This window comes from Mastomys coucha, unplaced genomic scaffold, assembly GCF_008632895.1.
Source record: "Mastomys coucha isolate ucsf_1 unplaced genomic scaffold, UCSF_Mcou_1 pScaffold22, whole genome shotgun sequence".
NCBI lineage: Eukaryota > Metazoa > Chordata > Mammalia > Rodentia > Muridae > Mastomys > Mastomys coucha.
This window is the reverse complement of record NW_022196905.1, coordinates 261,994,776-262,008,883: the sequence shown is the minus strand read 5'-3', so window position 1 is coordinate 262,008,883 and position 14,108 is coordinate 261,994,776. Positions and strand designations below refer to the sequence as shown.

Below are 14,108 nucleotides of genomic sequence, written 5' to 3'. Positions count from 1 at the left end.
TTTTTTTTTGCTTAAATTTTTTTCTTTTTCATTTATATTTAAATGTATGTACATGTGTGTCTGGGAAAGGGGTGTTCACAGAGACAAGAAGAAGGAATTTGGTTCCATGGAACTAGAACTACAGCAGTTATAAGCTGCCTAGTGTAGGTGATAGGGTCCTCAGATGAGCTCTTATCCACTGACCATATGCACATGCATGTACACTAGAAACTGAATCCAGAGCTTTGCATAAACTAGCTGAGGATGCTGCTACACACACACACACACACACACACACACACACACACACACACACACGCGGCCTTAGAGATAGTTACTTTATGTTTTGGTGGTTTTTTCAAGACAGGGTTTCTCTGTCTAACCCTGGCTGTCCTGGAACTTACTCTGTAGACCAGATTGGCCTCGAACTCCAGAAATCTACCTGCCTCTGCCTCCCAAGTACTGGGATTAAAGGCGTGTGCCACCACTGCCCGGCTCAATGGTTACTTTACAAAAATGACAATTTCTCTTTTTGGTGTGCAGCTCTGGTTGGCCTGGAACTCACTATGTAGCCCAGCCTAGCCTCAAATGCACAGACCTCTGCCTCTCAAGTACTAGGAGTAAAGGCGTGTGCCACCATCTCTTATCTCTTGCCAAAGCTTATCTCTTATCTGTCACTCTGTTAATTCAGACAGAAGTCTTAACACATTTCATGAACTTCTTAATCTTTGAAGTGTCTATGTCCCTCAAAAACCCACTGGAAATCAACACCAATGGTGAAAGTGTTGAGGGTGGGATCTCTGGGAAGTGATGGAGTCCTAAGGAGTCTTATCTTCATGTAAGGATTTGTGTGCTAATATGAAAGGTCTTAAAGGATGGACTGTGTTCCTTCTTGCCATATAACGATGCACTATTGCTCTTCTATGGATAAAGCAATATGCACGACATCATGTGTTGGGAACCATCAGAGACCTGAGAAAACATCCTGCCCCAGCTGGCTGAGCACCTTGGAATAAACATCCTGCTCTCCAAGATCCAGCTTGGCCCTGAGATAAGAAACATTCAGTGTACCATGACTTTTGAGAACTCCCCCCTCCCCCCCTCCCCCCACGACTTCCCCTGGGGTCTTAGCACCAGAAGATCCTGTAAACATCCTTCTCCCTCCTTCCTCTCCCCCTCCCCTTGTAAACTGCCTTCTCCCTCCTTCCTCTTCCCCTCCCTCCAAGATTTTTGCTTTAAATATGCTCTGCTCAACCAAGTAAACGGCTCTTGACAAGCAATGCTTCCTTGAGTCCTGTCATCTTGTCTCTCTCGCCCATTCTTTATTCACAGGTTGTGACCCTCCTCGTTCCCCCGAATAACTTGACCTGCAGGCCAGGTCAATCATGAATGGAACCTTGAAAACAGATCAAAGCCTCTACAAATACTGGACAGCAGCATTCCGACCATGCATTTCCTGCCTCTCTGTGAATAAATCTGAGCTGAGCATGGTGGTGCACACCTGTAATTCCAGCACTAGAGGCAGGAGGTTCACCACAAGCCTGAGCTACACAGTGAGCTCCAGGCCAGCCAAGGCTATGCAAGGAGAGCATGTTTTAAAAAGCCAGAACACACAAATCAAGTTTTACAGCAATTTTGTCCAACAGCACGAACAAAATAAGGCAAAGACACACAAAGGCTCAGCTCTGCAGCAACCACACCCTCTAAGGAAGGAACAGCACAGCTGGCTCTGGTCTTCAGATATACACAAACCTTTTGCATCCGTTTCCACCAGTTAAAGTCATCTCCCTTCCCTCCTCTGTTGCTTCCATCTCCTCCAGTGCCAGCATTCTTTGGTTCTATAGTTACAGAGATTTTTTAAAAAAAGGGAGGAGAAAGAAGAATCTTATATTACGACACAAACAGAAATATAATAACTTTTCAGAGAACGAGAAGCCAAGAACAGAACCAGGGCTGGGGAGGTAGCTCAGTTACGTGCCTGCTAAGCAAACATGGGGATCTGAATTCTGAGGCACTGACATGTGTGCCTGCAGACTCAGTGCTAGGGCAGAAGAGACAGAGGACCCCTGAGGCATGCTGGTAAAGTCAGTCTACACCACCCAGCAAGGTCCAGGGTCAATAAGAGACCCTGTTCCAAAAAAAAAATAAGGTGTAGGCTGGTGAGATCATTCATCAGGTAAAGGTATTTGCCACCAAGCACAACCACCTCATTCCCATCCCTGGGACCCAGGTGATGGAAAGAGGGGACCAATTCTGGAAAGCTGTTCTTCACCTTCCACAACACTCCTTCTCTCCCCACCCCTGCCTCGCCCCTCCCCACACCAATAAATAAATGTAGTTTGGAAAATTAAAAATATACTTGAGAGTGATTAAGATACCCAGTATTGACCTCTAGCCTACAAACACATTTATGGATAATGTACCAAAACAAACAAACAAAACCCCAAAGAAATAGGAAGAAAGAAAAAGCTTGGAGACAGTGTTAAAAGCAGCTTTAGATCATAAAAAGTCACTTACATTTTAGATTGTGGGCTTCAAACATAAGCTGTTTGTTTTTGTTTTTTGAGATAGGGCTCTATTATATAGCCCAGGCTAAACGAAACTGAAACTTACAATCCCCCTGCTTCAGCTTCCTGAATACTGTGATTATAGGTATGCGCCACAATACCAGGCAGTCCTAAAATTTAGCAATTTTTTCTTTTTTGGCTAAAAATGTCATAGCTATACCTGGCAGGGGGTAGTGGTGAGGAGATGAGGCAGGCTGGCACAGGTGCATGCCTTCTCAAAAGAACCAAGGTGCATGTTACCAGCTCCCAAGAGCAGTAAGCAGAAAACCCTGCCCTGTGTGTATATACTGTCTTCTTTCTTTCTTTCTTTCTTTTTTTTTTTTTAAAAAAAAGACAGGATCTTGGGGCTGGAGGATTGTTTCAGTGGTTAAGAGCTCTGACTGCTCTACCACAGGTCCTGAGTTCGATTCCCAGCAACTACATGGTGGATCACAACCATCTAATGGCATCTGATGCCCTCTTCTGGGGTGTCTGAAGGCAACTACAGTGTATTCACATACATAAAATAAATAAATCTTTTTTAAAAAGATTTATTTTTTTAATTTATTTTATGTGTATGAGTACACTGTAGCTGTATAGATGACCGTGAGCCATCATGTGTGTGGCTGCTGGGAATTGAACTCAGGACCTCTGCCGGCCCCACTCACTCCAGCATAATTCACTGTAGCTGTCTTCAGACACACCAGAAGAGAGCATCAGATCTCATTACGGATGGTTGTGCGCCACCATGTGGTGGCTGGGATCTGAACAAAGGACCTCCGGAAGAGCAGTCAGTGCTCTTACCCAATGACCTATGTTGCCAGCCCCTAAATAAATCTTAAAAAAAAAAAAAAAAAAAAGACAGGATCTCACTATGTAGTTCTGGATATCCTGGAATTCACTGTGTAGACCAGGCTGGCCTCAAACTCAGGTACCTGCCTCTGCCTCTCAAGCGCTGCGATAAAAATGCACAGATCACTATGAACTCTAAAAGGAGTTATTGTCCCCCAAGCCTCTGTTTGCAATATTCATACAAGTTCTAGGTCATATTGCCACTCAAGACAACCCTAAAACACTACTATGCAAGTCCAGAAATGGCTAGATCAGAGATGGCAACATGAACTAATAAGGCCGAGAAATAATCACACAATTTTTCCAGACAAAGAATTAGCCTTGAAAAAAATGGTAGCAAGATGTATCATCATATGTCTCAATAAGCTTACATGTATTTCTTACTGTTTAAGGTACCTAAGCAAGTGAAACTTACCAGTTAAATCCAACCAAATCACTAAACTGAGATGCATGTTAAAAGTAATGCACGGTGCAGGGCAGTGGTGGTGTACTCCTTTAATCCCAGCACTTGGGAGGCAGAGGCAGGTGGATCTCTGAGTTCAAGGCCAGCCTGGTCTACGGAGTGAGTTCCAGGACAGCCAAGGCTATACAGAGAAACCCTGTCTTGAAAAACCAAAAGAAAAAAAAAAAAAGTAATGAATGGGGGCTGGAGAGATACTCAGTGTTCAAAAGCACTGGATGCCCTTAGACAGGACCCAGGCTTGATTCCCAGGACACACATGGTGGCTCGCAACTGTCTATTGCTCCATTCCCAGAGTATCTGACACCCTCTTCTGGCTCACTCTGGCATAAGCACACACACAGGCACAGCACACATGCACAAAAACCACCTGAATGCACGAATAAAATAAAAATGTAATTTAATTAAAAAAAAAATAGATGATCCATCAAGGCTTAGATCCAAACAAGCTGAGAAAACAATGGCAGAAAAAACCACAGAGGCTGATTCAGGGACAGGAGGTGGCACTCACGTGTCACACAAACATATCACCTGTTTTTCCCTTCTCATGAAAATAAACCCCAGTATCAGTCAATGCTTTAAAACAACTCAAACATGCTGGGCATAGTAAAGCACAAGGTTTTTTTGTTTTGTTTTGTTTTTGTTTTTTGTTTTTTGTTTTTTTGAGACAGGGTTTCTCTGTATAGCCTTGGCTGTCCTGGAACTCACTCTTGTAGACCAGGCTGGCCTCGAACTCAGAGATCTGCCTGCCTCTGCCTCCCAAGTGCTGAGATTAAAGGTGTGTGCCACCATTGCCCGGTGGTAAAGCAGTACTCAGGAAGGAGGCAGAGTCAGGCAGAGACAGACAGATCACTATGAGCTCCAGATGAGCCTAGTCTATATAGTGAATTCCAAGCCACGGAAGGCTACATAGTAAGACCATGTTCTTTAAAAACCTAAAAACAAGCAAACAAATGAAAAAACCTCAAAGAAGGGACTGGAGAGATGGCTTAGTCATTAAGAGAACTAAATGGCTGCTCTTCCAGAAGACAGAGGTTCAGTTCCCAGCACCTCACAACTGTCTGTAGCTCTAGTTCCAGGGGACCTGGTGCTAGTTTCTGGCCTCTCTGGGTACCAGGCATGCACATGGTACACAAACACACATGCAGGAAAAACACTCACACATATAAAATAAAAAAATAAATAAATACATAAACTGTAGGCATAATGTTTTTATACATTGTGTGAAGTGTACCCTTGTGTTAATCAAATGATTTCTCTGGCCTCATATCTAGTTTTCAATCTGGATAGGGCACTGTAATGCTTACACCAAGAATCTCCCATCTCAAGTTTGTGTAAACAATTCTTACCATTTATTCTCTGCCTTGTCAATAAATGCTGATCACCCAATGGCTGGGCAGAATAGAGAATAGGGCAGAACATCGGCTAACCAGAGGAAGAAGAGAGGAAAGAGAGAGAGACATTCAGATAAGTGAGGAGAATGGAGGGTTTGGAGCCATGAGGAAGGGGGGTGGAAAAAGATCACAGAAATATACCTAAGCCCAAAGTGCCAGATCAATAATAATATCCAAGTACCACGGGATGGGGCTGGGAGGTAGCCAGCATAGCATAGGAGGTTAAGGTAGATTATTTAACTGCTCAGCTACTGAAGTGCAGTTGTAAATAAATACTGGTTTCTCTGTGTTTTTTGAGGTCTAGCGTAAGGTAAAGAAATACAGCTGCCAGATTAATTCACTGCTAATATTTATACTAAGGATAATTCATTCATAATAAAGTAAAAATAGTCAACTGTAAAACGTGACGGTCTGACTTATCAAATGGGACTTTTTACCTTTTTTTGGAGATACTGAATTTTCTGGGCTTGCACTTTTTCTGTTCTCCTTATTCTTAAAAAACTTCTCAAACCCTGAGAAACAAAATGGAGAGGTTCTACCATTTTTAAAAGAAACAAAGCCACACACACACACACACACACACAAAAAAAAAAACCCAAAAACCACACACTCAAACAACAATCCTGTCCTCAAATCTGGCTGAGAAAGCAAGAGGAAAGTTATCCTTCTTCCCGATGTTCTTAACTGAACCTGTGACATGCAGCCCCGGGTCAACACAGACTCGTGGGCTGAGGACATGTTCTTCTACAATGGAGATCTAGGTCTCCAGTTGCTTCTATGTGTATGGTCCCTTTGCTCAGAACACTAAGCACAGGTCCATGGGTTGCTCGTAGAGCACTGTGCTCCAGGTAACTAGTCAATATAACATCTGCTTTCCAAACATGAGGCTGGATCAACTATGCAGAAAGTTACTCCCACGCCTCCCAAAAGATTCATCCAGCAGTATCCCTCTAAAGGTTTCATTTTTGCCAGAGTCAATGTGAGATCAAAGTAGGAAAGGCATGTAGGCGCTACAGTGGCTCAACATGCCAACTAATAAGGGGAGAATGGGGACATTCTAGATGGCAGGATCTCTTGTCACCTGCTCCATCAGTTGGGAGACACTGAGTAAGTCACACCGCTCCTATCAACTTATGGTGCTAGTGAAGGTAGTTAGTTCAGTACCTCTGGGAGGTTTTGAATACAGTCTCGGGGAAAATGAAGTCAGTCTTCCCTGCAGAGCCAGCTGCTGTGAGCATCTCCCCGGATGACCCTGAAACAGGAGACACAATTAGGTGCTTCTGTGACCAACACCATATCTTCTCAAGAGTGGCCAGGATGCAAGGGACGGAACTCAAACTGAGGTATGAGTCTGTCGCTTTAGTTACCTACTTAAATATCCAAACAGAATAAATATGAACTAAATTCACTGTAAAAACTTATAATTTTTTATGGCTATCATATCCAGCCAGGCAGTGGTGGGCATACCTTTAGTCCCAGCACTTAGGAGGCAGAGGCAGGAGGCTCTTCTGAGTTCAAGGCCAGCCTGGTCTACACACTTAGTTCCAGGACAGCCAGGGCTACACAGAGACCTGGTCCTTTAAAACACACACACACACACACACACACACACACACACACACACACAAATTACAAAGCAGGGCTGGTGACTCACCTGTAATCTCAGGACTATGGAAGCTGAGGCAGGAGGACCACAGAGAATTTAAGTGCAGCCTGGGCTACAGAGTAAGACCTTTAAATCAGATGAAATGTCGTAGCATCTAAGTACACTTGCTTCCCAGACCAATATCTGAGTTCTCTGCCCTGGGAAGGACAAAATAAATCCCAGAAGCTGTCATGCATGCTATGGCATGTGCACAGACACAAACAAAATAAAACAAACAATTAACTAATACTGTGAGACTAAAACCTTGTAAAAACCCAAATAAAAAAATAGAAGATAAATACTATGGCCAAGTATACCTTTCTATACCTACAATCTTAGCATCTGAGGTTAAAGCAGGATAGCTGTGAGTTCAAGGTCAGTATGGGCTACAAGACCATTTCTTAAAATTAAAAAAAGGGCATCCCTTAAGATGACCACATTTATGCCCTCAAGTGTGTCACTTTCCTAGTGCCTGGTTCTTTTTTTTTTTTTTTTTTTTTTTTTTTTTTTTGGCGTTTTCAAGACAGGGTTTCTCTGTGTAGCCTTAGCTGTCCTGGAACTCACTCTGTAGACCAGGTTGGCCTCTAACTCAGAAATCCGCCTGCCTCTGCCTCCCAAGTGCTGGGATTAAAGGCGTGAGCCACCACTATCCGGCTAGTGCCTGGTTCTTAATTCTCATGTTTTATGTAGCTGATTTGGCTGGACATCATGGTGCCCACCTTTGATCCCAGCAGTCTGGAGACTGAGGCAGGCAGTCACAAAAGATCTCTGTGAGTTCAAGGCCAGCTTGATCTACATAGTGAGTTTCAGGACAGTTAGGACTACCCAGTAAGACCCTGTCTCAAGAAGAAAAAAAAAGAAGGAAACAAAACAAAACACTCAAGTTAGAACTGGGAAAGGTCATGGGGCTTCAAGGTAACCTGCTAGTGCTGAGAGGTGCGAAAGCTGGCTGAGCTGATCGAGATGAGCAGCCAGTCCCAGAGTATGCTTAAATTTCAGATTTGCTAACAGTGACAAATAAAAAGTCCTATTTGTGATTAAAAAAAAGAAAAATTACCTTGAGTCTCAGAAGAGACTAGACTTTTAAACACTGAAAGACTATGGGGAGTTCTGAAGTAGAAGCAAATGCATTATGTTATGCTATGGCCAGGAATCTAAGGAGGCCGGGGAACTGAATTTGGTAGTTTGACTAAAAATGGCCCCATGGCCTCACAGGCTTGAACGCCTGGTCCCCAGCTGCTGGAACTGTTTGGGAAGGACTGGGAGGTGTGTGGTCTTGTAGGAGGAGGTTGTCACAGGGGCAGGCTTTGAGGCTTGAAATGTCTGTTACTCCTAGTCCGTTCTCTGCTGCCTGCTTGTGAGATATCAACTCTCAGCTGCTCTTCCAGCTATCTGTCGTGCCTTCTCTGCCCTCACTGAAAGCATCAGGTTTCTTGTATGAATTGCTTTGGTCACAGTGTTTTATCACAGCATAGGAAAGTAACTGGGACAACAGCCCTTTTCTGATTACTTATAGTCAAGTCATCAGATATGTGCAAGTCAGTAATCTGTCATGTGCAAAGCCAAGATATGAACGTGGCACATGGAGGCTCCTTCTAGTCAGACCACACAGAGATCCCTACGTGTGTCTCACCAACACGTACAGCTGACACAAGCAGGCCTTATAAAGTCCCGTATCTCCTGACTTTGCTGCTTCACTCAGCATTTCTTCATTCCTGTAACACAGAACATACTAGCTGGACCTACCCCAAGGCAACATTGCTATTCTACATGCCTGGCTAGGCTGCTTCCACCTCTATTCCTTCAATGTCCAGACCATCCCAGCTAAACAAGTTACACAGCATTTATCTCTCCCCCATTCCCTTGTTTTGCCTGGTTTTCCTTCATACCTCAACTCCCACATATGCCATTACTTGCTCATTGTTTCAGACAGACTACAGAATAAAAATGATCACATGGATGCTGGGCGTGAGGCACATGCCTTTAATCCCATAATCTACTGGTAAAAACTAGATGGATCTGTGAGTTCAAGGCTAGCCTGGTCTGCACAACAAATTCCAGGTCAGCCAAGGTCACAGATTAAGACCCTGTCTCAAAATAAAATAAAATCACATGAAAGACCTGACAACACAGGCTTCTCTTGAAATCTGAATGTTAAAATTTACCTTATAGCTAGAAAGCAGATTGCTACTGCCTTCCAGGTTCTAAGGGAACCTCTCAGCCCATAGATCATAAAGCCTTCAAAGGACAACAGCCATGAGAGCAGCTCTTGCCTAACTTGTTCACACCATATCCCCTCACCAACAAAGTATCAATAGTAAATTTTTCGGATAGAGAAATATGAATGAGTCAGCCTCATAGTTCTGCCACACAGGGAATGTTCCTAGTGAGAGAGTGTCAGGAAGCTCAAAGCTACAAGATCCACAATGCTACTACCAAAGTTACGAATGCTAAAACAACTGCTCAGAGAGGAGCCTCTCTCCAGTGGAGAGGGTGGGGTTTTCAGTGATACAGCTGCCTCTGGACCGCCCATGATCCTTAAAGCAGCCCCCATAAACTCAGTGATCCACTAAACTAGAATTGGTCAGAAATGTTTGTAATACAGAGGCTTTTCTGGGAGCACAGCAATCAACCCTACAGGAATCCTCCAGAAGACACAGCTAACGCAAACAACTCAAAATAGTTTCAGAAGGACCAGAGGCCCTTCCCTCTCAAAAATATACTAGCAGCAGGACTGCTGAGAGTCCCTCTCACAGAACAAACCACAGTGGAAACAGACTCTGAGACGAGCCCAGCAGCCTGGGAGAAGCTGCCTGAGAGTAGCCTAGCAATCTGGATGAAGCAGAGGCTATCCAAGCTGCCTAGAAGACCCTCGGACAGATGGGCTGCCTGGAAGAGGCTCAGAACAACTGAGCCACTAGAAAAGGTCACCCTCTAACCTGCTGGACTCGCAGCATGCTCCATGTTCCCAGCTTTCTGAAGCTGTCTGCCTCCCACGCGTGGGTGGGCTCTGGTGATGCAGCTGTCTGAGTCATTTCTGCTCCTGCAGGTTAACTCCACTAAAATTCACTGGTTCACCAGATGGACTCTGGTGCTATCCATATTGTGGTCTGTTGTCCGCAGCTGTCTGAGTCATTTCTGCTCCTGCAGGTAACTCCACTAAAATTCACTGGTTCATCAGATGGACTGTGGTGCTATCCATATTGTGGTCTGTTGTCCGCTCCCTACCTGGGGTGGGTAGATGTTTGTACCCTAAGAGCAGTGTCACACAACACCTTTCTTTGGTCTGTTACCAGTGCTCTGTCTAGGGTGAATGGGCACAGATGTCTCTCCATGAAAAGTCACCCAACCAAGTTAAAGGCTATCCAACATACTTCTTTCATAAAGACATAAACCCACAGCAGCTCTGCAACTCAGAACTGCCTATAACAATCACTCTATGACTGACCTTCAACAGGTCACCCACTGGAACAGGATGTGCGACATGACCCAAAATGACTGTGCAACGCACAGCAGTAGAAACAAACCTGCAAGCATTTTTCTAACCCTCTGTGCAGCTACCTCCTTCAAACCCAAAGATTTCCTCCTGCAGAGAAGGAAGGTCTTAAGATTCGAGAAGCCTCATAAACCTTATGCTCGGGAGCTTAAAAAACCCACAGGCCCCATCCCCAAAGTTCCTCAGGCAGAAAAGAACTGCTGGGGGGAGGGGAGCCTCGTCAGTGGTACCGACTGTAGGTTTTGCAGGAAGTCCCAAGAATGCAGGTTTCCCTTGGGTTGTTACCTATGTGTGGGTCTTTTGTCAATGAAACTACTTTTGAGTCACTCCTGTAAGCACCCTTCCCCAATGCGGCCATATATAATTCCATTAAGCTCATTGGTTCACAAAGCTAGAGGGAAGGAATCATTTTTGACCTATCATGAGTGCCCTACCCGGGTTAAATGGACATTTGCGGGGCTGGAGAGATGGCTCAGTGGTTAAGAGCACTGACTGCTCTTCCAAAGGTCCTGAGTTCAAATCCCAGCAACCACATGGTGGCTCACAACCACCCGTAATAAGATCTGACGCCCTCTTCTGGAGAGTCTGAAGACAGTTACAGTGTACTTACATATAATAAATAAATAATTCAAAAAATATATATCAAAAAAATGGACATTTGCTCATGGACGGTTACACCACACTACTGTCATATTAAAAGGGAACAAGACCAAAAATGAATTGAGGAAGAACAGCTGTATGGCCCCTGTGATAATAACACACATTGAAGATGGATAATCAGCACGGGTGTTCCCAGTATAGCTACCTTTCGCTGTGGTGAGCCTCCTTACTATTGGCAGATGCACACCCTGCGATGGGCGGTAAAAATATCTAGCAAGGCCAAACTATCTAAAAAGTGAAGCGGGAACTCTTTGGTGGCCATCTTTCTCTTCTTAGTATGGAGACCTACGCTTCCTTAATGAATAAAAGCTACCTTTTTAAACGGGACCCTGCAATAGCTAAATGGATAAAGGCTATCCGGCACCCGCTCAAGTGTTCCATCAGCGGTAGGTAGAGACTAGCGGAGTCTGAGGCAGAAATCAGGAAGCAGCTGCGCCCGACCCAGCCGCAGGCCGATGACGTCACTGCGACGTCTAGCGCAGCCCCCCGCCATGCCGCCCTGAACCTGTGGACTCGGCGCGTCCCCGCTCACCTGCAGAGCAATGCCACAGGCCCTCACGCTGCTCCAGACCGTCCCGCCGCTTCCTGCGCATCCGCCACATCGCCACAGCTTGGAAAAAGGCTGGGCCAGGGCCCGACTGCCCGCTGCCCCCACCAGCCGGAGGAACATCCCCCGGCCCTGACTTCGCGCCGCGCACGCGCAGCGGGCGGGTCATAGTGGGCCACGCCCCTGGGCGCGCGCGTGCGCACCAGGCCGCAGCATTGGTTCGGCCCTCTCTCTTAAGTGTCAATTTCGTGGCTGCACTCCTTAAGATCCTGAACGGGAGTGTCGCTTGACGCTGCCTAACGGCTCGTGATAAATGGCCCGCGGCCAACTTGACCTAGACACCAAGGACCTTTAGACGTATTTTAAATTTTGCATTGTCAACACCACCAATGGTTTGGGCGGGTCCTCGGGGTGACGCGGGTCACGTTACTATATTTTGAGCCTAATTATCCCTGGTTGAGAGTTTGGTACCACCGGTTGGAGGTGTTCTTGTTATTTTACATCCAGTCTAGATGTGCTTCGAGACCTCTCGTGAACAAAGGAACTATTTGGTACACGTCTCATTGTTCCCCCTCATAGACTTTTAATTTTGATTGGTCACCTTCAGTTTTGATTTCCGTGCAGTTCTGCGGACCAGAAATTTGGACTCGACACTAGGGAGGCGTGGGTGTGCGGGATGAACCAGTTTCTGGACCGTGGGGCTGAACGACGCCTGTTGGGCGTTGCATCTGCGTGTACCCAAATTCTGCAAGGATAGCATTAGGCTACTATGACTACTAAGCCTGGGAGAAGGCCATTGTCATCCATAGTGTTAGCATTCCTTCTACGCTCCGCCCAACGGTTACCTAGCAACAGGCAGGTAGACCGAGCTTGCTATAAAAGAGGCTATTTGGTGGCTCCTCACGCTCTCTGCTTCTTCACTTTCTTCACTCCCTGACCCCTTTCTCCCTCTCTCCTCTTCCCCGTCCCCTCTCCACGTGTTCCAGGCCGGGCCCCTCCTCTTCTCTCTCTGTCTGTTTCTCTCTCTTTCTCTGCCTCTACTCCCTTCTCAACTCCCCTTCCCATGCCCCCAAATAAACTATTCTGCATTATAATAATAATAATAGTAATATAGAATAATATATATAACAATAATATAATATATAATAATATATTATAATTATAATATATTCTACATTATAATAAATTCTACATTATACATGGCTGGTACCTCAGGGGGAAGGGATGCCTAGGCATGGGCCAGCAGAGGCACCCCCTCCCACCTCACCATACGGCACTCTATAAAACATATCCTTGGCTTTATACAGAAAAACCCTGTCTCAAAAAAAAAAAAAAAAAAAAAAAAAAGCAAAAAACAAAAAACAAAAAAACATAGGTCAAAGGGAAAGGAAGCAGTTATCCTCAATATCAAATTACAAGTGATGAGACAATTTTAAAGTGGGTGAAAAGCTTAGTCCGACTTCAAAAGCCTTAGACCCTTCTGTGTATCGAACAGCAATCATCTAAGAATGAAGGTAACTTCACAAATAGCTAATTCCTTGAGAGCTGCTCTGAGGGTTTGCTACTGAAGTGCTACAATGGAGAACACAGAGCAATTTTTGAGCCTATAGTTCAAAGAACAAAGCTAGCATTTCAGGTGAAAGCGAAGACGGATGGGATGGCTTACCAACATTGAGGAGTTTCTCAAATGGAAAAGGTTAGTGCAAGTAAAATTATTCAGAGAGGTAAGTTTGGATCTAGGTAAGTTTTTAACATCGGTGAAACAGCTTTACTGGAAGAGACTGCATGAAAAAAAATCATTCAAAGATCCCTTGAAGCTGCTGCCTGAAGGAGATTGCAGCTAGGGATGTTACTAGTGCACCGCTGGGAAACCTCCAAGGCTTTAAATAAACAAAATAAAGCCTGGGCTGTCAAGGCTTTTTTGTTGTTGTTGTTGTTGTTGTTGTTGTTTTTCGAGACAGGGTTTCTCTGTGTAGCCCTGGATGTCCTGGAACTCACTCTGTAGACCAGGCTGGCCTCAAACTCCCAAATCTACCTGTCTCTGCCTCCCAAGTGCTGGGATTAAAGGCATGCGCTACCACTGCCCGGCTCAGAGGCATCTTTTATGGATGGATCATACACATGTTTTTTAGCTTGGTGTTGAAAACTACTAAGTCCAGAGTTATCTCACCAACTAAGCATTGTTCATTCTAGATATATACCTTATCATTCAATAAACTTGAATAATTTTTCTCATAATCAAAAAAGAGAATATCAAAGGCTAGAGAAGTGACTCTGGTTAAGCTTGATGCTCTTCCAGAGGACCCAGTTCAGTTCCCCGAGCCCATATCCTGGCTCAGAACCATCTATAACATCCAGTTCCAGATCTAATGCTTTTTTCTGGACTCCCAACAGCATCAGGGATACATGTGCACTTACATATATGCAGACAAGCACTTGTACACATGAATTTTTTTTTTTTAGATTTATTTATTTATTATATGTAAGTGCACTGTAGCTGTCTTCAGACACACCAGAAGAGGGCATCAG

The 14,108-nt window shown here is 44.8% G+C and overlaps 1 protein-coding gene across 3 annotated transcripts in view; it reads right to left on the bottom strand.

The window, feature by feature from the left end:
* LOC116070371 (AFG3-like protein 1) overlaps nt 1-12,396 on the bottom strand; it is a 28,060-nt gene extending 15,664 nt beyond the window's left edge. Inside the window, exons 1-4 of one of the 3 annotated variants that reach the window (XM_031341749.1) lie at nt 11,565-12,396; nt 6,396-6,483; nt 5,669-5,743; nt 1,732-1,817 (exon numbers count right to left, since the gene is read on the bottom strand). In XM_031341749.1, the coding sequence (XP_031197609.1) occupies nt 1,732-1,817; nt 5,669-5,743; nt 6,396-6,483; nt 11,565-11,702 (387 nt within the window). In that variant the 5' untranslated portion in view covers nt 11,703-12,396. Of the gene's footprint in view, nt 1-1,731; nt 1,820-5,668; nt 5,744-6,395; nt 6,484-9,815; nt 10,045-11,564 lie in introns of those variants that run through there. The other 2 variants (XM_031341750.1, XM_031341751.1) reach the window with 2 other exon arrangements.
* Nucleotides 12,397-14,108: the final 1,712 nt, after the last annotated feature.